General features: G+C 36.2%; 2 protein-coding genes across 2 annotated transcripts in view; both read right to left on the bottom strand.

The window, feature by feature from the left end:
* The window catches only part of gnao1b (guanine nucleotide binding protein (G protein), alpha activating activity polypeptide O, b), a 17,029-nt gene extending 15,289 nt beyond the window's left edge, over window positions 1–1,740 (bottom strand). Inside the window, exons 1-2 of the mRNA XM_059356248.1 lie at window positions 1,427–1,740; window positions 1,244–1,286 (exon numbers count right to left, since the gene is read on the bottom strand). Coding sequence (XP_059212231.1) covers window positions 1,244–1,286; window positions 1,427–1,544 — 161 coding nt within the window. The 5' untranslated portion in view covers window positions 1,545–1,740. The remainder of the gene's footprint in view (window positions 1–1,243; window positions 1,287–1,426) is intronic.
* A 3,919-nt stretch (window positions 1,741–5,659) lies between these two features.
* On the bottom strand, window positions 5,660–21,717 carry tradd (tnfrsf1a-associated via death domain). The gene is made up of 5 exons (XM_059356283.1): window positions 21,678–21,717; window positions 13,163–13,319; window positions 10,100–10,380; window positions 9,007–9,154; window positions 5,660–6,114 (listed from the first exon to the last, which is right to left on the bottom strand). The coding sequence occupies exons 2-5, from the start codon at window positions 13,314–13,316 to the stop codon at window positions 5,798–5,800; spliced, it is 900 nt and encodes a 299-aa protein (XP_059212266.1). The 5' UTR covers window positions 13,317–13,319; window positions 21,678–21,717; the 3' UTR covers window positions 5,660–5,797.
* Between the last annotated feature and the right edge of the window lie 1,351 nt (window positions 21,718–23,068).

Raw genomic sequence — 23,068 nt, 5'->3', positions numbered from 1 at the left:
AACAAGCTCCATCACCACAGACTTGATGCTTTAAACTGATGATGGTTTGATGCTTTAGATTCATCGATTGATATCAGACTGTCTAGCTGAAGCTTTTTCTGTAAGATACGTATTATTATTATTTTATTTTAGGACCATTTCAAGCTTTTAAAAGTGGAATATTGTTGCAGGAAATGACGTGGCAGCAGCCAGAGCCCGCATCACACCGCATGAAACATTAATATCAACCTGCAGCAGCAGAAGAAGAAGAACATCAGACACATAGAGACAACATGGAGACAACATGGAGAAGTTTATGATCCAACCTGAGCAGTAAAAGCTCCATCTGCTGAGGCCACACACACACACACACACACACACACACACACACACACACACACACACACACACACACACAGCATCTGTAAACACTAGCGGGCCCAGAGTCCTGGGCTCAGAGTTATGGACCACCAGAGACCACAGGGAGGGTAATGAGGTGAAGGGAAGAGGAGGAAGCAGGGCACGGAGGGAGGAGGAGGAGGAGGAGGAGGAGGAGGAGGCGCAGCCTGCAGGATGCGGAGATCCAGAACACAGCAGAGATGCTCTACAGGCCTGAACACACACACACAATGAGCCGAAACCTCCAGAAACTAACTAAGAGCTTTAGAGGAAACAACAAGAGTGATTTAAAACATCAAAGAGTGGTTTAGCTCAGACCGGGATGCGGGTTTAGAACCATATTTCTGCGTAAATCCGCTTTATAGGCAAAGTACTCCCGGCGATATCAGGCACTTAAAGCCATTAAGATTAAAAGAGAGAGAGAGAGAGAGAGAGAGAGAGAGAGAGAGAGGTATTCACTAATGGAGCTGTGGTGACCTCGATGTATTCACACACACACACACACTCACACACACGCACATGCATGCGCGCACACACGGAGGAACAACAAGCAGCCCCCCGGGCCTCCTGCTCCTCCTGCTCCTCCTGCTCCTCCTGCTCCTCGTCCCTCTAGTCACTAAAAGCCGTTAACTAGATTTCAGCACCAGGCGGTGAACAGCGCCCTGAACCCGAACCCTGCAGACCCTGAAGGCCTCATGTCGGGCTGCAGGAGGAGCTGGAGTCCCGGCTCTCCTCCGGGGCTCCGGCCTCTGAAACATGGCGGCTCAACCTGCCTGAGCTCAGATCTGGGAGGGAGGGAGGCGCAATCTGGGGCCTTAGAGTCCGCTAGAGTCTGCTAGAGTCTGCTAGAGTGTGGAGGACTTACTTCATCTGTTTGACGATGGTGCTCTTCCCGGACTCTCCTCCGCCTGCAAAGAACGGAGCACAGAGTGAGACGAGGCTGAGGAGTGGTTCAGGACCACGGAGAGCACCTCCGCCCATCACTCCCCACACCACCAAACCACAACCCGCAGCGGCCCGGGGAGCCGGACTGAGCCGCCCCTCTTACCGAGCAGCAGCAGCTTGACGTCCTTGGCCGCCACCATGCCGTCCTCCTTCAGGTTCTTCTCGATGGCCTTGCTCCGGTCCAGCGCGGCGCGCTCCTCGGCGCTCAGCGTGCACCCCATGATGTCTCCACTAGAAAGATCCTCGAGTCTCCGGTGCGCCGAGTCCCTCTCCGGCTCTCAATCACTGCGTGTCTCTCTGCTCGGTCCCGCTGGCTGCTACAGCATTAGGCCCGGATTGAGGCCAGAACGGAGCCGGATCCCAAACCGTCTTTTCTCCGAGACTCTGGTCGTCTCCTCGCGCTCCGTGTCCTCTCAGAGGGGCTGGGGGGTGGGGTCCTCCTGAGCCGAGCCTGCGGGGCTGGGTGCTGGTTAGGTGGGGAGGGGGGCCTGGAGCAGCTCTAGCTCTATGGCTCTCTCTCTCCTCTAGTCTCTCTCTCTGTTCTCTCTCTCTCTCTCTGTTCTCTCTCTCTCTCAGGGCGGCGCTGCTGCTGCTGCTGGTGATGATGATGATGATGATGACAGTGAGCTTCTCATCGAGACTCACCTAACGGACAATCTCCTGCTGACGTCAGAGCCGCCGAGCTTTAATCAGTCTATGAAAGATTATTTAAATGAATAAAAAAATGTTTTTTTTATTTTTTATTTTTTTATTTTAAACGGCTCCGCTGGTCTCTGGTTCTGGTTCTGGTCTCTGGTTCCGGTATTACCATTATTATAGACTGGTGTTGACATTAAAAGGCATGCAACATTAATATTCTGTTTCTGCACGATTCTTCTGACGTTTAGCGACATAAACATGCAGCGTGGTGCGTTCACGGACCACACAGCGCGGTGTGTTCACGGACCACAGGGAGCTTCCTGCAAAGTACATTAGAAGTATGAAAACAATTCCATTTTATAAAGTCAGAACCATTTTCTTCTATTTCTGTAAATTACTTATTTACATTTATTTTTTAAAGGCTTCATAATTTAATAATATATTTTTTAATTCTATAATAATTCACTAATTACATTATCATTTAAAGAATCACTCTCAGAATATGAAAATGACTTAAGTTTTAACAATATTTTAACAAATATTATTATGATTTAAAATATTATTGTTTTGTTTTTCACTCTTAGAATCTTAAAATGCTATAATTAAAATGTATATTTAAGACTCATTAATTTAATACATTTATTATTATCATTTTCAAGGCTTCATACAACAAGGCTTTAATAAATATTTTTATTATTATTATTATTATTATTATTATTAATGAAATATTATTGTTTTGTTTTTTACTCTTAGAATCTTAAAATGTTATAATTAAAATTTATATTTAAGATTAATTAATTTAATACATTTATTATTATCATTTTAAAGGCTTCATATAACAAGGCTTTAACAAATATTATTATTATTATTATTATTATTAAAAAATATTATTGTTTTGTTTTTCACTCTTAGAATCTTAAATGTTATAATTAAATTTCATAATTAAGATTAATTAATTCAATACATTTATTATTATCATTTTAAAGGCTTCATATAACAAGGCTTTAACGAATATTATTATTCAAAATGTTTTTTTTTTTTCTCTTAGAATCTTAAAATGTGTTTCATACATAGTTTAATATTCATTCATTTTCATTATCATGACATACATTTATTCTTTTAATTTAAGTTTTGTTTGTTGGCTGATTTTAATTGAGAAGTATGAAAATAATTTACATTTTATAAAGTCAGAACCAGCGATTTTCATCTATTTTAGACTTTAGAATAAAAATGATTTGAATGATCAAGACGTTATCAAAATAGTTGCAGATTAATTTTTAATTTAATGGACTAAACATTAACTTTTGAAAGGCTTTATAATTCAACATCTGAAAGTGTTAATTTAATTTAATTTTTTATTTCAGATTCATCATTTTAAAATGATCATCATATACATTTATTTTTAAGGCTTCATAGTTCAACAAATAATATTTATTGTTGTTATTATTATTATTAATAATAATAATATTTAAAATATGATTAGTCGTTTTACTTTTAGAATCTTAAAATGTGTTTAATAAATGTCTAATACAGTTTTGTTTGCTTTTTTGAAATTAGTCTACATTAGACAAAAATAAAGAGTAGCACAATAAAGTAGTTATATATATATATATATATATATATATATAAATCCAAGTTTTTGAAGAACGTATCTGTAAAATAATTCCCAGTTGTTTACTGTTATTTAACGTAAAGACGTAAAGTGTAAGACAGGGGTGTCAAACTCTGGCCCGCGGGCCAAATTTGGCCCGCTGTGTAATTTTATTTGGCCCGCAAGGCAATACCAAATTATTATATTATTATTGTAAATTAATGACATTGATGTGTTTTTTATTTCTAATTTGATTTTGCATGTCTGCACTATTTAGTTATATATTGTATGTTTATAAGCGTTGCTGGTTCCATATTTAATGTTAAAGCAAAACATGTTTGGTATATATTAAAAGGTTTATTTGTTCAATGTTGGCCCGCGATTTTATTCAAGTTTTACATTTTGACCCATTGTGTATTTGAGTTTGACACCCCTGCTCTAAGACGACTTATCTTTTATGTGGTGTGTGTGCAGTAATAATAATATAGTAATAATAATAATAATATTATAATAGTAATATATAGTAGTGAAGGCATCCCGTCAGGTTCCAGCCGACATAAAGAGAGACGTGTGTGTGTGTTTATCTATTAAAGCTGCGTATGTCTATATGTGGGGGATGTGTCCACCATATAGGAGGAATAAGTGTTTGTGTGTGTGTTAAAAGCTTCTAATCCACACACACACACACACACACACACACACACACACACACACACACATCACATCTGGATGGATGGTCAACTGGAGTAAGGGGGGGGGGGCTGAATGGAAACCTGAAGAGACTCCATCCATCAGATAAAACCCTCCAACACACACACACACACACACACACACACACTCACACACACGCACACACACACACACTGACACACACACACACACACACACACACACACACAAGCTGCAACGTCCACAACGTCACACACACACACTCAGCGATCAGTAATCAGTTTAATCATTTGAGCGTGTGCACGTGTCTGTGTGTGTGTGTGTGTGTGTGTGTGTGTGTGTGTGTATGTGTGAGTGTGTGTGTGTGTGTGTGTGTGTGTGTGTGTGTGTGTGTGTGTGTGTGTGAGTGACAGGGAGGATTAACACTAAATTATACCTGAGGGAATTTTGGCAAAATGATGTTTTCAGTTTTAATTACACTAATGCATCAAACACAAACATGAAGACCGAAGTGTGTTTCTGTGTGTTTTTTTTTTTTTTTTTTTTTTTTTTACAACCATTTAATTTGTACTCACCCATTTTATAGAAAAAAAAAATCAATAACCTTCAAATGAGGGAGGTTTGATGTGTAAATTATCTCATAATAAAGCAGAAATAAAAGATATGAAACAGTGCATTAAACTCAAGATATCTCTGAAACAGTGATCATTCTGTCTACATGACAGCAAAACTAATCATTGAGAATCAAAAACCAAGATATGATAAACTCTCTCACACACACACACACACACGCACACACACACACACACACACACGCACACACACACGCACACACACACACACACACAGACACTGTAAAACCCACTGTTGCTTGTTTGTTATTATAACAAATTTTTCCTTTTCAATTCAATAAAGATTTGTGCAAAAAAGTCACTTTAACTTAATTTATTGAGTCAAATAGGGAGATTCATTTGAGTTAACTCCAGTGTCTTTGTTGTCTTGACATGAAATTATTTCGCAGCATCGACACTCAAATATTTTAGTTGAAACAAGTTGAGTTTTACAGTGCGCGTGCACACACACACACACACACACACTGTAAAACCCAATGTTGCTTGTTTGTTTTTATAACATTTTTTCCTTTTCAGTTCAACAAAGATTTGTGCAAAAAGTCATTTTAAGACATTTTGTCTTTGTTGTCTTGACATGAAATTCATTCGTAGCATCGACACTCAAACATTTCAGTTGAAACAAGTTGAGTTTTACAGTGCGCGCACACACACGTGCGCGAGCGCACACACACACACACACACACATGCACACACACACACACACACTGTAAAACCTAATGTTGCTTGTGTGTTATTATAACAAATTTTTCAATTTTTCCAAGTTGAAACAACAAGTTGAGTTTTACAGTGCGCGCGCGCACGCACACACACACACACACACACACACACACACAGACACACACAGACAGACACACACAGACAGACAGACAGAGGAATGTTTGATTGACAGGCGTGTGTCTCTTGTCACAGGTCAGTTTTCCCCTGGCGGCGGCGGCGGGTGGAGTCAGTTTTCCCCCCGTGGCGGCGGCGGCGGCGAGGCGTCCAGCAGGCTCTCGGCCAGGCCGGTCAGTTTGCAGTCCTCCAGCGCTCGGAGCAGCCGGCTCAGCTTGGCGGCGCGGCCCTCGGCCTGGATGAAGCGGCTCAGCAGCTGGTAGGCCTGCTCGTACAGCCCCTCCCGCTCGTACTCGTAGGCCAGGTTGTCGATGGCGGGGCCCTTGAGGGCCCGGCAGCTCCGCCCCAGGGCCCGGCCCACGCTCTTCCACTGGCGGCCCACCGCGTTGGAGAAGCTCTGGACATCTGCCGCCGTCAGCATCCGGTCCTCTGCCGCCACAGGGCACAGGGTTATTTATCTATTTATTTATTTATTTATTTATTTATGATGTTGCAGCATTAATGTAAACGTTGTGATTACATAAGAACGCTGTTTGCAGCATATGTAGGTTCAGACCAGAAACATTTCCCAGAATAACTGACAGACTCACCTTAAAGGACATCAGCAGGATTATTATACATTATACACATTTTATGTTGGACTAAAGGACTAAAAAAGACACAAAATGACTAAAATAAGACACAAAATGACTAAAAATGACTCAAAAAAGACAGAAAATGACTAAAAAAGACACAAAATGATTTAAAAAAAAGACACAAAATGACCAAAAAAAGACACAAAATGAGAAGATAGAATGACCAAAAACACCCACAGAAGACACACAATGGTTCATTTGTTTGGACAAATATAATGAAAACAACAAAAATATCTGATAAGAGTTTAATTTAAGAGCTGATATCTAGACATTTAACATGGTTTTGTTCATCATGATGTTGGTTATTATCACAGAGGTTATTTATTTATTTATTTATTTATTTATGATGTTGCAGCATTAATGTAAACGTTGTGATTACATGATTACATGATTACAAGAACGTTGTTTGCAGCATATGTAGGTTCAGACCAGAAACATTTCCCAGAATAACTGACAGACTCACCTTAAAGGACATCAGCAGGATTATTATATACATTAATCCTTCCCTCAAAAAAATGTGAATATTACAAAACAGTCACTAAAAGCTCCAAATAATCCAGACTTGTTGCCTCCATCAGACTATAAAACAAAGCAGCGTGGAGCCCTACTGTACATTTACCTCTAAAGTTCTGGCTGTAAACTCCATGAGGCCAGTTTCAGTTTGATGATGATATACCAAGTAAAACTGGAGACAAGCTCAAATAGATTTAGTATCAAATGATAGAACTGGATGGAACCCTCTTATATGGTAGATTTGACTCCTTTGGGCACATTTGACACATTTAACATTCTTTATTGAGCATGATAGTGTTTTGAAAGTTAAAAAAAGATTCAAAATCACATTTTATGTTGGACTTAAAGACTAAAAAAGACACAAATGACTAAAAAAGACACAAATGACTAAAAAAAGAGACAAAATGACTAAAAAAAAGACACAAAATGACCAAAATTGTTCGTAGAAGTCGAAATCTGTAAATTATTAATTTATTTTTATTACTATATATTATATATATGTATATATGCCCTGCTTAGCCTACTGCCCCCGCGACCCGGCCCCCAGATAATGGATGGATGGAGATGTTAACTGTGTATGATCCATATTTTTACCGTTTTTTAACTGTTTTTACAGTGCACTGTCTGATTTAGACTATAAAGAGTTTCTACATTGAGTGTCTGATATTAAAATAACTTAACATGGAAATGATTCGTTTGTAATTAATCAATTAGTTTCCTGTTGGGTTTTTCCCCAGTTTAAATATGGTTTTATATGGTTTTTACCGTGTGTGAGCTCAGCTTTCATTACTCTGTGAAGCAGGTCAGTGGGCTGGCGCTCGGGGAGCTCCAGTCCCCGACGAGGAAACTGATTCTACATTTACATGATGAACCCAAATCAAATCTTTAATTAACTCAATTAGAAAATCAAATTAACTTTCAAGACACCGGAGCGCCTCATCCGTTAACGTTAATTTAACAGTTCAATACGAGGTCGACAAATTCTCATCAATGCAACCCAAATACATGATGAGTGGCACTAATCTGCTGCCATAGACCGACATCATGTATCAGAGGAGGACTAGAGATTATTAGACATCAGCTGATTCAGACTGTTAGAACACAGGAACCTGTCGATGCTCACATTACCAACTTTATGGCTGCACACAAACACATCGCAGTTTAAAAAAAGACTTTGATGCTCAACAACATGGTCTAAAGACTACGTTTTTATATTCTATATCTTTGCAATAAATTAATTTCATCTTTCAGTATTCCAGGTTTTCTCAATTAACTTGTTTTTGATCATCATACATCCTCATTTTATGTTTTTATTTCTTGCTTTTTGGATAAAAAACATTTTTTTAACACCACGTTTCTAATGCACAAGGTCAATTTTTCTTCATAACGTATGAAAGGAAAAATGGATAAAATGATCTGTTGTAATTTAAAAAAACATTTTGTGGTCATTTTGTGTCTTTTTTTGGTGATTTTGTGTGTTTTTGTATCATTTTGTGTCTTTTTTAGTCTTTTATGTGTTGTTTTTGGTAATTTTGTGTCTTCTTTTAGTCATTTTGTGTCTTTTTTGTTGATTTTGTGTCTTTTTTGTGTCTTTTGTGTCTTTTCTTTGTCTTTTTTTTGGTCATTTTGTCATTTCAAGCATTTGCAAGAACTTTAGTGTGTTTTCAAGGATTTCCAACACATGTAGGTAGGAAAGTATTTTAATCTCAACTTCCCTTAAAACTTATTGACAATATATGTTTTTTAAAAAGAAAGAAAGAAAAAGAAAAGCTTATGTTACGCCTTGAAATGATTGGAAGTAATGTTGTGTGCATTAAATATTTGTATTAAAAACTTATAAAAACAACTACGCCAAGCACATAAAAATTAAGATTTGTTTTTATTTATTGTTTTTTTAAATAGTTTTTCAAAAAGCAATGAAACTATTCATTTTAGTGTTTATTTCCTGTTTTATTTATTTTATTGTTATTGTTGCGGCTGTGGTTGTTTTTGATGTTCTTTACAAATAAAGTTCAGTTGAGTTGAGTTGAGATTAAATATTTGTAATAAAGCCCTAAAACGTATAAAAACAACTGCGCCAAGCACATAAAAATTAAGATTTTTAAATTTTAACGAGCCAACGAGTCAAACAGTCAAACAGTCAAACAGTCAAACAGAAGCAGCGTGAACTCACCGAACACTTTATTCTGAAACTTGAAGCAGTTGGAGGGGAGCGGGGCCTCTTCCTGTGAGGGGGGGGCCGGCTGGGGCCCGGGGCCCAGGGCCTCCGTCTGCAGCTGCTGCTCCAGCTGATCGATCTCCTCGTCACGCAGACGCTCCGGCTGAAACCACAAGGAGGCTCAGACTGAGTCAACTTCAGAGGAACATCTAGACCTACAGGCTGTCATTAACTCCTCCCTCCTCCTGTGAGGAGGCACGAAGCGTCCCGTGTGTGTTAAGTTATTGTTAATTAATTAATATGTGTCAGATGATGATGTACTCTGTGCTATAATGCTGCGTTCGATTGCACTCGGAACTCAGAAAGATCCGAGTTGGAAACTCCGACTTCCGAGGTAAATGAGTTTCATTGCTCAACCTCTGAAAACAACATGGCCGCCAATTCAATTGGAGTAAAAGATGATCTTTCTATCTTTAAACAAAGATGGACAAATGGTTGAAATGGTCGATGATTTTACATATTTGGGCTCATACATCGACAGTCGTTGATGGGATGAATAAAATACAGTACAGTTTGGACACACCTTCTCATTCAATGCGTTTCCTTTATTTTCATGACTATTTACATTGTAGATTCATCAAAACTATTAATGAACACATGTGGAATTATGAACTTAACAAAAAAGTGTGAAATAACTGAAAACATGTCTTATATTCTAGTAAGCAAAGGGTGGTTACTTTGAGGAATCTAAAATACAAGACATGTTTTCAGTTATTTCACACTTTTTTATTAAGTACATAATTCCATATGTGTTCATTCATAGTTTTGATGCCTTCAGTGAGAATCTACAATGTAAATAGTCATGAAAATAAAGGAAACGCATTGAATGAGAAGGTGTGTCCAAACTTTTGGCCTGTACTGTACATCTTATCTTATAAAGTTTTCGTTTTCGTAAACAGGCTCTTTGATTCAGCTGAAACTAAACTTCATCCAGAATCATCCGACATGAACACGCTGCTGATCCACCTGCTGGTTTTAAAACAGTAAAGGAGGGAGAAGAGGAGGAGGAGAGAGAGGAGGTGGAGAGAGAGAGGAGGAGGAGGTGTACCTGGGCCAGGTGGATGTGCTGCAGGCAGAGCTCCAGCTTGTCCAGGGACAGATCCAGGGTGTGAGTGCTGGCTTTGAGCTGAGTTTCCACTGAGAACTCCTGCGGGAGCGCCAGGAGGCGTCCGGCGTGCTGGGAGAGCGACTGGCGCACCGCCCCGGAGCTGTAGCTCTCCAGGAACTGTTGGCACGCCGACACCTCCTCAAACTTCACCTCCACCCCCAGGAACGGGTCCGCATCATGCACCTTCAGGATCTCATAGCCCCCCAGACCTCCTGCAGAGTCTGAACACACACACACACACACACACACACACACACACACACTGATTAATCAACTTATTTTATTTTATTGTTGTTTGCACTTAAAAAAACATACAATCATAAAGAAAGAAGAACAAGAAACAGTTTCATGTCGTTCAGACGCACCAAGGTGGAGATATGCAACACTTCCTGTTTGAACGAAATCTGCAGGAAGTTGTTATTTAATAACTTGAGTATTCTCCACGTTATCAAAATTATTTTAATAACTTTTTGTTATGAGGGCCCATAGATGCTGTGTGCAAAGTTTGGTGCAAAACGATGAAATTGCCTATAGGAGGAGTTCGAAAAAGTAGGTTTCGCAAATTCGCGGAAAAAAAACAAACCGCTAGGCGAAAATGGGCGTGGCCTATATCACGAGATTCAGCAGAACTCAGTGAACGCGTGGATATAATTTTTTTGAATGTGCGATGAAGTATGTGGGAGTTATTAGCCAAAACGCACGATCCTTTATTATAGCGCCACCTAGTGGTGGAAACTCAGGAGGACAATAGATTATAAAACGTTTCATGAGTTTTGGGGATGTTCAGGCAGTGAAAAATGTGATCATTTGTGACTAAGAATAATAATTAAAAAGAAAAAAAGAATAATCATTCGAAATAGAACAGGGACCTCGCAGGTCGTTGCCTGCTCGGGCCCTAAATATGTAAAAATACATATAATATATATATAATACATGCTGCTGTAATGAATATGTTGCTGTTCCAGGTGCAACAGGTGTGTTTTGGCTGTTTGTGCTCTCGTCTCTTTCTAGGGACTTCCTGTTCCACCTGTTGTTGAGCTCTCAGGTCTCAGCTGCTGATTAAAGCTGTGCTGGTTCAATAGATCCAGCAGAACGTTAACTATCATTACACTGCAAAAAAACAAAACCTCACCAGCTAGGGAAGTCTGACTGAGTCTAAATATCCTCTTACGCTTTCTGCAACATCTAAATCATCATTGGCAGATTATTTTTACTCATTACAGGCATAAAAAACTGATATTTTTTGTTTTCTAACTTGTTTCTGTTGTGGCATTTTCACAGTGTAAACTGTGTTGGATGCAATAAATAAAGAAAATCTGAGTTCTGCTGTTTAACTCCTTTAATTTAGAGGATGATCACATATTTATTTACAGTTTGTGCTATTTAGTATAATAGAAGTGTATTTAATGTATGGTAATTTACATAGGACTGGAACATGTGCTTAACTGTCATTTATTTTTGTATCTATATAATTTATGAATCATCTGTCGATATGTATTTTTTTTTAATTAATTTATTTTTTCTCTGTGTCTGTGAGCCGAGTTGTAGTGTAGTATAGCCCAGTGTGGGTTCTTTTTATTTTATTTTATTTTTATATATTCTATTTTATTTGTTTGATTGTTCTTTGTGTTTGTTTGTTTTTCACTGTGTGCTGTGAAAATCAATAAACATATTGTTTAAAAAAAAAAAAAATATGGTAATTATTGTTTTCCTGTGTTTTTCTTCATACGGAGAGTAGATTTGGCATCCTTTGATCTACATTTGATGTATTTTTAGGAACTTTATTTAAAAGTGAAGCACTTTAAAAACACCGTGCTGGAGGCTGGAGGCCTGCTGTGTTTTTGTTCCTCTAGCTGCAGATCAACAGGTCCTCAACCCTCAACGGGACGCTGCCAGCTTTAGGCAAAACAAAATCCACTTCATTAGGCTTTTTAAAATGATGATACACACGAGCAATATGATCATATGAGGACATGAAATGATCATATAGACGAGTAATATTTAAAGGAAACGGAAAACATGAAGCAGAAGAAACTGTCCACCACTTCAAGCCTTCGTTTACATGTTCATAAAGTTATTAATTGTTTAATTAACCAGCTTCCTTATTGATCTGAACCACTAATGATTAAAAGCTGGAGGGAACCCTGGCTGTTACAAAATAACCAAAATCATGATCAATAAAACCATGTTAAATGTCTAGATATCAGCTCTTAGATTAAACTCTTATCAGATATTTTTGCTGTTATCATTATATTTGTCCAAACAAATGTACCTTTAGTTGAACCAGACATTAAAATGAACAAGAAACAGAAGAAAACAAGGTTTAATAATTTTTTCCATGACTGTAGTAATTTTTTGAGCTGGAATAAAAATAACATTAGTATAACATAGTCATTAACATTGTTATACATTATACCAACAATGCATTAGATTGTCAGCCAATTATATAAATGATAACTGAGAAAATAGAGAATAAATAGGAATAAAATAAATATCTAAATAAACATCATTACTGTTCAGTAGAGCTGCAATTCGATTAATCGAGCAATAATCGATTAATAAATTAATCATCAACTATTTTGATAATCCAATAATTGGTTTGAGCAGTTTTTTTTAAAGACAATAAGTCCAAATTCTCTGATTTCAGCTTCTTCAATGTGAATATTTCTGGTTTCTTTGTTCCTTTATGACAATAAACTGAATATCTCTTTGGTTTGTGGACAAAACAAGAGATTTGAGGACGTCATCTGGTGGTTTGGAAACACTCATCGTTTAAATAATCGATCAAATAGATAATGAAAATAATCGTTAGTTGCAGATCTACTGTTCAGTAGTTTTCTGCATTTTATATATTGTGTATAAAGGTTTTCATAAGGGACAGCATATAAACATGCGCATGTATATATATATATATATATATATATATATATATATATATATATATACAGTTATATATAGAGATAGTGTCTCTAAGAGCCGGTATCCTGAGGAGCCTCTCCTCACCTATCAGCGTGAGCTTGATGACCTTGAAGACGATGAACTTCCCTCTCTGTCGGTCCTTGTAGAGAGACAGCAGGTTGACTCCAGGACTCAGAGACTGCAGGAAGAGGACGGCGCAGCCCGTCCATGGCCCGCGGCCCAACCTCTGGTCTGCCATCCTCTGGAGGGACACAGACAATATGTGGTCAGGGTCTGGGTCTGGGTCAGGGTCTGGGTCTGGGTCTGGGTCAGGGTCTGGGTCAGGGTCTGGGTCAGGGTCTGGGTCTGGGTCTGGGTCAGACAGCAGAGCAGATGAAAGGCTGCTGTGTCTGCTGAGGACAGAGACTCAGACAGAGAGGAGACGTAGAGACGTCCTGAGGGACGGTCAGGATATCTGGACCTTCCTCTTCATCATCATCATCACACGGGAACACAGACTGAAGTCATGAGTTCACCAACATCTACACTCAATGGATGAAGGTTCTGTAAACCTGAAGAGGAAGAAGATCCTTCACTTCAAACAGGTTCAGAGAGAAAACACCAGGACTTCACCAGACTGACTGAAGTTATCCTCTCTGAGAGTCATGGACAGATAATTCACCTTGACAAGATTTATTAAATTAAGATTATTAAATCTAGAAATAAGCATGTTGAACACTTAGAATAAGAAATTAACTCTTAAAACCAGATAAATGATCTAACACTTCTAAATCTTACATTTTTTCCTGATTTTCTGACTTTTTTTTCAGTTTTTCTGACAATTTTTTTGTGTTTTTCAAAGTATTTCTGACTATTTTTTTCTGTTTTTCAGACTTTTTTTCAGTTTTCCTGACTATTTTTTTCCTGTTTTTTATTAAATCTAGAAATAAGCATGTTGAACACTCCAATAAATTAACTCTTAAAACCAGATACATGATCCAACACTTCTAAATCTAAAGTTTTTTTAATCTTGTTAAGAACCAAATAATCATCAGGTCACTCTGCTCGGGCCAGTTCATCACTGCTGGCAGCTTTACTTTATCTGGTTTAAGAGTTCATTTAATATTTTAAGGACATTTTTTTCCTGTTTTTTCTGACTATTTTTCTTTTCTTTTTTTCTGACATTTTTTTCTGTTTTTCTGCAATTTTTTTCCTGGTTTTCTGACATTTTTTCAGTTTTTTATTAACTCTAGAAATAAGCAGGTTGAACGCTTCAAATAAGAAATTAACTCTTAAAACCAGATAAATGATCTAACAACTTCTAAATCTAAAGTTTGTTTTTTTTCTTGGTAAGAACCAAATAATCATCAGGTCACTTTAATTTATCTGGTTTTAAGAGTTCATTTCTTATTTTGAAATAATAATTATTGAAAATAATCCTTAGTTACAGTCCTAAAAAAAAGAACTCAGAACAGAGAAATCTGTTTTTTCAGATGAGCTCTTCATCAACGTTCAGATTCAGATCTTTTCATCTTTACTGCTATATTAAAGTTCTGAATATGGTCGACAGCATCTTTTCTGTTCACGACTGCTTTTATTTTGCTCCTTTGATTATTTTTGCCTATTATGACATAATACAACAAGCATTTCATGTGATGATATCATCAGACCTGAGTAAACCTAAAACCCACACAAAGGTCGAAGGATTAGAGATGTAACAATTCACAATATTCATGATTACATTCAATATTTTACTGCCATGTGGCAACTTAAATCATTTTGAGTAGAACAAAAATATGTAGTCCATTTTAATAATAAAATGTGATTTATCTTTAGGTGAAGTTTTGAAGGAATCAAGTAGAGTGTTTCCTACGTAGCTACAATACGCTAGAGTGGAGGATTTACTGCTGATTTACTTACACAGAGCTGAGGGGAGGCGCCAGATTCAATAAGGTCACAATAAAGTTTGTCAATTTTTTCTTGTAAATTTTACATTTTTTCTTGTAAATGTGTCACTTTTTTTCCTCGTAAATTTGATAATTTTTTCCTGTCAATTTGTCACTTTTTTTCTTTAAATTTCTTACTATTTTCTCATAAATTTGAGATTTTTTTTCCTGTAAATTGGTCACTTTTTTCTTGTAAATTTCTCACTTTTTTCTCGTAAATTTGACAATTTTTCCCCGTCAATTTGTCACTTTTTTCTCTTAAATTTGTCACTTTTTTCTCGTAAATTTGAGAAAAATAGAAACTGTAAAAACAGTCATTATCATAAAAAATAAACTTCCCAATGATCCTTGATCAGATCCTCAGTTAGGAGAGTTTCTGTTAAAGAAATGGAACCAAAACGAAGCTTAAAATTCTGATAATTCTGTCAAAATCACTTCATTCTACAAGTCTTATCTAAAATGTTAAGAATAACCAGATGATGTTAAAAACATTAAATTATGCAGAGAGGAGAGGACAGGAGAGGCTGTTTACACAGAGCTGAGGGGAGAGGACAGGAGAGGCTGTTTACACAGAGCTGAGGGGAGAGGACAGGAGAGGCTGTTTACACAGAGCTGAGAGGAGAGGCTGTTTACACAGAGCTGAGAGGAGAGGACAGGAGAGGCTGTTTACACAGAGCTGAGAGGAGAGGACAGGAGAGGCTGTTTACACAGAGCTGAGAGGAGAGGACAGGAGAGGCTGTTTACACAGAGCTGAGAGGAGAGGACAGGAGAGGCTGTTTACACAGAGCTGAGAGGAGAGGACAGGAGAGGCTGTTTACACAGAGCTGAGGGGAGAGGACAGGAGAGGCTGTTTACACAGAGCTGAGAGGAGAGGACAGGAGAGGCTGTTTACACAGAGCTGAGAGGAGAGGACAGGAGAGGCTGTTTACACAGAGCAGAGAGGAGAGGACAGGAGAGGCTGTTTACACAGAGCAGAGGGGAGAGGACAGGAGAGGACAGGAGAGGCTGTTTACACAGAGCTGAGAGGAGAGGCTGTTTACACAGAGCTGAGAGGAGAGGCTGTTTACACAGAGCTGAGAGGAGAGGACAGGAGAGGCTGTTTACACAGAGCAGAGAGGAGAGGCTGTTTACACAGAGCTGAGAGGAGAGGACAGGAGAGGCTGTTTACATAGAGCAGAGAGGAGAGGACAGGAGAGGCTGTATATATAAATTCCATTATATTCCAATTAAAAATATATCTTTTTCAGAGGAATTTGTGTTTTTCTTTTTTTTTATGATTTATATCATTATTACTGTGATATTGTGGACTTAAATACTGCAGTGAACACAAAGCGACTGCTCTGAATGTCCTTTAAAGTAAACTGTGACTGATTCGTCTCATGTTACAGAGGGGAAATGGAACAAGATTAAGCTTCAAACAGACACGGAGAAAAATAAATGTTTCAACAAATTGAATTAAAAAAGACAAACACAATAAAATATAAAGCTGTAATCTGACGGAAATGGAGGATAATCGTCATTTCAGTGATAGAAAGCATCCTGGTGCACTGATATAAAGGTGTTTAGTCTAAAAACCAGATCAAACAGTAAATCTGCTGCATGGACAGATAATTTACCTTGACAAGATTTATTAAATTAAGATTATTAAATCTAGAAATAAGCATGTTGAACACTTAAAATAAGAAATTAACTCTTAAAACAAGATAAATGATCTAACACTTCTAAATCTAAAGTTTTTTTATCTTGGTAAGAACCAAATAATCATCAGGTCACTCTGCTCGGGCCAGAGTTAATTTATTATTTTAAGGACAATTTTCCCTGTTTTTCTGACTATTTCTTTTTCTGTTTTTCTGACAATTTTTTCTATTTTTCTGACTATACTTTTTTTCCTGGTTTTATGACTTTTTTTTCTGTTTTTCTGCAATTTTTTCCGGGTTTTCTGACTATGTTTTTCCGTTTCTTTGACTGATATTTTTCCTATTTTTCTGACTTTTTTTCTGCTTTTCCTGACTATTTTTTTTCAGTTTTTTATTAAATCTAGAAATAAGCATGTTGAACACTTAACATAAGAAATTAACTCTTAAAACCAGACAAATGATCTAACACTTCTAAATCTAAAGTTTTTTTTATCTTGGTAAGAACCAAATAATCATCAGGTCACTCTGCTGGCAGCTTTAATTTATCTGGTTTTAAGAGTTCATTTATTATTTTAAGGACAATTTTTCCTGTTTTTTCTGACTATTTTTCTTTTCTTTTTTTCTGACATTTTTTTTCTGTTTTTCTGCTATTTTTTCCTGGTTTTCTGACATTTTTTCTGTTTTTTATTAACTCTAGAAATAAGCACTTAAAATAAGAGTTAATTTATTATTTTGAAATAATAACTAAGGAAAATAACTGTTAGTTGCAGTCCTAAAAAAAATAACTCAGAACAGAGAAATCTGTTTCTGCAGATGAGCTCTTCATCAACATTAAATCTAAAGTTTTTTAATCTTGGTAAGAAACAAATAATTGTCAGTGTGGTACTGTTGCACGTCAGATAAAATGTTTAATCTCCTTTTCTTTTATCTGAGCTCCAGTTTGCAGTAAAACAAATGAAATAAATCCAGCAGAAAGGTTAAAGCCGTGTCTGTCCTAGTGGTCCCTGGCTGTTACAGCCTCGCTCCACTTTAGCCTTTTTTTACCCCAGCCTCCTTTTGAAACGCTCATTACATAAAAAGATGTTTAATCTGAGCTCCCCTCCCCCAGCAGCCCCTGCCTCTGGACTCTGAGTGAACCAGTGCATTCTGCTGGTGTTGTCTCCATGCAGAAAGAAAGAGCATCTCTGATCTGGATTACATGTCCTCATATTCCACTAATACACAGTATGCTGCGCTGCTAGCTCTGCAGGAACCTCCACAACTTATCCACTATGTAATTATATGCTCTGCTATCTGCCGCTGCTCTGCAAGTCTCCGGTGAGATTTGTTCAACAGCTGTATGAGGATTAAGTGATCATCATCAGGAGCTTAAAATATATCATTTAGCTTCTGCTGCCAAAAGGCAACCTCTAGTATTCCCTGGACAGCCGGCTGACATTTAGGACAATAAATATTGGATCCACACAAAGATGTGCCGCCATAAATTAGTCATTTTAAGAGCCGGGCTGACTCCATCAGGTCTGAGGAGGAGAGGCCAACACCTCCAGCCTGTTTGCTGCCTGTTTGCTGACATGTTCAGCCCTCTGGAGGTGACACAGGAGACGACATGTTCTCTGTCCTCAGCTCCTCATACCATCAGGCAGCGTTTCTGCATTGTTTCTTCTGTGAAAAAGGTTTTTTTTATCGCTGCGTTATCCGCTAAAACGACCAGACACAAAGAGAGATTCTCCCCCCGAGCTAACACTCTGATGGAGAGAAAAGCTCCATCAGCTTCACCTCTTCTCATCATTAGACCTCCTCCACTTCTTCAGTTTCATATTTATTTTAATATCTGGTTCAACTAAAGGTTCATTTGTTTGGACAAATATAATGAGTATTATCATAGTAATAATAATCCAATAACACATTTGTAATATATAAAACAATCTGAGTGGGTTCATTCTGCATAAAGAGTATTTTTACTTTTGATACTTTAAGTACATACAGTCATGGAAAAAATGATTAGACCACCTTGTTTTCTTCAATTTTTGTTCATTTTAATGTCTGGTACAACTAAAGGTTCATCCCCAGAGATGACATGGGGAAAAAACATTTTAATTGTGGCCACGAAATACTAATTCGTAGGAACGAAATAAGTATTTCGTAGGTTCATTTGTTTGGACAAATATAATGAGAACAACAAAAATATCTGATAAGAGTTTAATTTAGGAGCGAATATCTAGACATTTAACATGGATTTATTGATCATAACCACAATCTTTATCAATAAAACCATGTTAACCCTCTGGAGTCCATCTATTTATTGAAAATACTCATGTTTTATTGACAGTAATAACTTTATTTATATCTGATATGTGGACAAGCTGAGAAAGCCAGTTAAAGTTCAATCAGAGGAGCTTTCACAGTGTCACATTTATGTTTCTAGAGCATTTTTAAAATGTGAATTTTCTGTCTACAATGAAAACTATTACTATTTTTAATTTACATGCAAATAGACTGTTTTGTAGTTTTATTATTTATTTATTTTTCTGCTGTTTTTGTGTGTAAAAATGGATAAAAATAAATAAATACATTTTTAAAAAAAGCACATTTCCATATAAACCTGTGTCTTTTGTTTGTATTTTGGGTTCCCGGCAGCTTTATACTTTGTTCATTAAAATAAAATGTAAAATCTGACTGATAGCTAGTTTGTGTGTAGAAAAAGGAGCCATGATGTGATGTAAGGACAGACTGGAGATGATAAACAGACAGACATTAATGCAGGAAGTTGATGCATTTCAACCAAAATCTGCTGAACTTCAGAGGTTTAAATGTCGAGATATCAGCTCTAATATTAAACTCTTATCAGATATTTTTGTTGTTATCATTATATTTGTCCAAACAAATGAACCTTTATTTGAACCAGACATTAAAATAAACAGGAAATTGAAGAAAACAAGGTGCTTTAATCATTGTTTCCATGACGTATGTGTATTTAAAGTATCAAAAGTAAAAATACTCATGATGCAGAATGAACCCACTCAGTATCTGTTAGAAACATATTCCAAATGTGTTATTGGATAATAATAATAATAATAATTATTATTATTATTATTGCTGCATTTTTAATATTTAGTATCAAAAGTAAAAGTATCGTTATGCAGAATGGATCCAGTCAGATTGTTTTATTTATTGTTAGATTATTAATTATTGATGCAATTATGTAAACAGTGTAAGTTTATTTTTTTCAAGCCAGGGATCATTTTAACTACTTAATATACAATTGTGAGGTTTATTTTATTTATTTTTTAAATGTTTAATCACTTTAAATTGTTTTTTATGTTAATCTCTTCCTGTAAAGTAACTAAAGCTGTCAGATAAATGTAGTGGAGTAAAAAGTTCAATATTTACCTCTGAATGTAGTGAAGTAGAAGTATAAAGTTACATAATATGGAAATACTCAAGTAAAGTACAAGTATCAGAATATTGTACTTTAGTACTTTAGTAAATGTACTTAGTTACTTTCCTCCTCAGACAGTAACTTTATGTTCATGTTTTATATTATGTTCAGTTAAATAGAACCTGAATCTTTAACTTTACAGCAGCATTAATCTGACAACTGCATTAATATTATTATTAGTCTTAGTGAGTTTAGTAATATAATAATAATACTAGTCACGAGTTTACTAATATCTATTATAGACCTGTTTTATAACCACAGCTGTTAAATGAACATAAAGTAAACAGAGTTATGTTTTATAGTGTTAAATCAACAGAAAGTGATGTAATGTAATGTAATGAAAGAGTTATGATTTATAAAATGAACATAAAGTGAACTGAGTCATGTTTTATAGTGTTGAATGCACATAAAGTAAACATCATAACTATGTTTACTTTATGTGCATTTAACACTATACATACAACACTTTTATAGTGTTAAATGAACATAAAGTTATGTAATGTAATGTAATGAAAGACTTATGTTTTATAAAATGAACATAAAGTGAGTTATTTTTCATAGTTTTAAATCAACACAAAGTAAACAAAGTGATGTTTTATAGTATTAAATGAACATAAAGTAAACATAGTTATGTTTTATAGTGTTAAATCAACAGAAAGTGATGTAATGTAATGTAAGAGAGTTATGTTTTATAAAATCAACATAAAGTGAACTGAGCTGTGTTTTATAGTGATAATCTGTTAAATGAACATAAAGTAAAGTGAGTCATGTTTTATAGTTTTAAATGAACATAAATGACCATGTTGTGTTTTATAGTGAACAGAGCTATATTGTTTAAAATGAAGATAAAGTAAAGTTTGTTATTTTTATAGTGTTAAATGAAGATAAAGTAAATAAAGTAAGCTGTGAGGAGCTGTTATTAGCATGTTGCTAACCTGGACTGTATGAAATAACCGTGTTGTAGTGAACAGAGTGATGTTTTATAGTGATAATCTGTTAAATGAACATAAAGTAAAGTCAGTTATTTCTATAGTAAAGTGAGCTGTGATTCATAAAATGAACATAAAGTAAACAGAGTGGTGTTTTATAGTGGTAAATGAACATAAAGTAAAGTGTGAGCTGTGTTTTATAGTGAACAGAGCTATAGTTTATAGTTCTGAATGAACATAAAGTAAAGTTTGTTATTTATAGTGTTAAATGAAGATAAAGAGTATAAAGTAAAGTTTGTTATTTATAGTGTTAAATGAAGATAAAGAGTATAAAGTAAAGTGTGAGCAGCTGTGAGCGTGTTGCTAACTTGTATACTGTATAAAGGAACCGTGTTGTAGTGACCAGAGTGATGTTTTATAGTAATAATAACTGTTAAAGGATCATAAAGTAAATAAAGTAAAGTGAGCTGTGAGCGTGTTGCTAACCGTGTTGCTAACGTCCCGTACAGGAGACTAAACTGCCGTAAAACTTCGACCACGGCGACCAGACCAACGTCCGGAGGGTTTCCTTTACGGTTAGAGCCCCGGTACCGGGCGGACCGGGTTTCCATGGTGATACATTTAATATTTACCTGCTGTAATGTTTGTTAAATTAGAGAATAAACTCACCTGGAAACTTTGTTTTATTGTTCCGAGACGCTTCCTGCTGCCAGGCCACGCCCACTCACACGTCATCACCCCCCGGCCTCCCATTGGCTGAGGTCAACTCAAGGAGCGCTCTGATTGGTGGAAGCCTTACCATATATACAGAGCCAGACCGCCCGGGGAGAAAATGATGATGGGAGGAAGGAAGGAAGTGGTTCTGTCTTCTCTTTCTCTTTTTTCTTTCTCTTTTTCTTTTTAGAATCCTGCTGTAGGGCAAAACATGTCGGTTATATATCTTCATATCCAGTAAAAGTACTAATACACACTGTGAAATGACTCCACTACAGTAAAAGTCCTGCATTCACAACTTAATGCAGTAAAAGTACTAAAGTATCAGCATCAAAATGTACTTAAAGTATCAAAAGTACAAGTACTCGTTATGCAGAATGGACCCACTCCAATTGTTTTATATATTATAAATATATATACATTTTTGGTAATTTTTTTGGTAATTTTGTGTCCTTTATAAATGTCGCTTTTATGGAAAAAAAATTTTTTTTGTGATCAAATTTTTATTATTTTCTTCTCCTTTCAAACCACACACAGCCACATCCCACCCCACATCCAACTGTACAGCATATCAAAAACCACTGTGGGCAGCATGTGAGAAGAACAACAAACAAGAATCTGAACTACCTCCCCCCATACCTCCCTCACCCCTCTGCCTTACTCCCTCCCCCTCCCTTTGCTGGAGTCAGTCATAAATAAAAAATAATAATAATAATAATAATAATAAAAAATAAAAATAAAAAAATAAATAAAAACATAATAATAATAAATAAATAATAATAGTAATAATAATAATAATAATAATAATAATAATAATAATAGTAATATTTTTTTTTTAATATAACGAATATAAATAAATAGTAAAAATAACAGTAATTACACAAGCAATTTAGTTAATTACTACAGATAAGAAATATGTGGGAAAAAAATAAAAAATAAAGATAAAAGAGTTGTACCTCTCCTCTTTACATAATGAAATATTCAAGACCCAAACATAAACAAAAAGGGTAAAAAGAAAAAAAGAAAAAACAAGGAGGATCCAATTAATTCCCACTACCAGAATTAACTTTCTAAATGGGTGTACATACATACTAAATACATGTAAATATCTGTTCATATATTCCGTAAAGAACAATAAAAAATACAATTTTACATGAACATTTATATCTTCCAACCCATTTGGAGAGCCAAACCTTGTTGGCCAATCAGTTTCACCTATGTAGCTTAAGCCTAACCTTCTCCATTGCTCTAGAGAGGATCTCAATATTATCTGCTATAGCCCCATTTGATCGAGCAATAGATAATTCTAAAATAATAATGTCATGTAATAGGGCCAGCCACTGAGG

Source organism: Centropristis striata, chromosome 2 (genome assembly GCF_030273125.1).
Source record: "Centropristis striata isolate RG_2023a ecotype Rhode Island chromosome 2, C.striata_1.0, whole genome shotgun sequence".
NCBI lineage: Eukaryota > Metazoa > Chordata > Actinopteri > Perciformes > Serranidae > Centropristis > Centropristis striata.
Note: the sequence above shows the minus strand (reverse complement) of the source record. Positions and strands in the feature narration are given on the sequence as shown.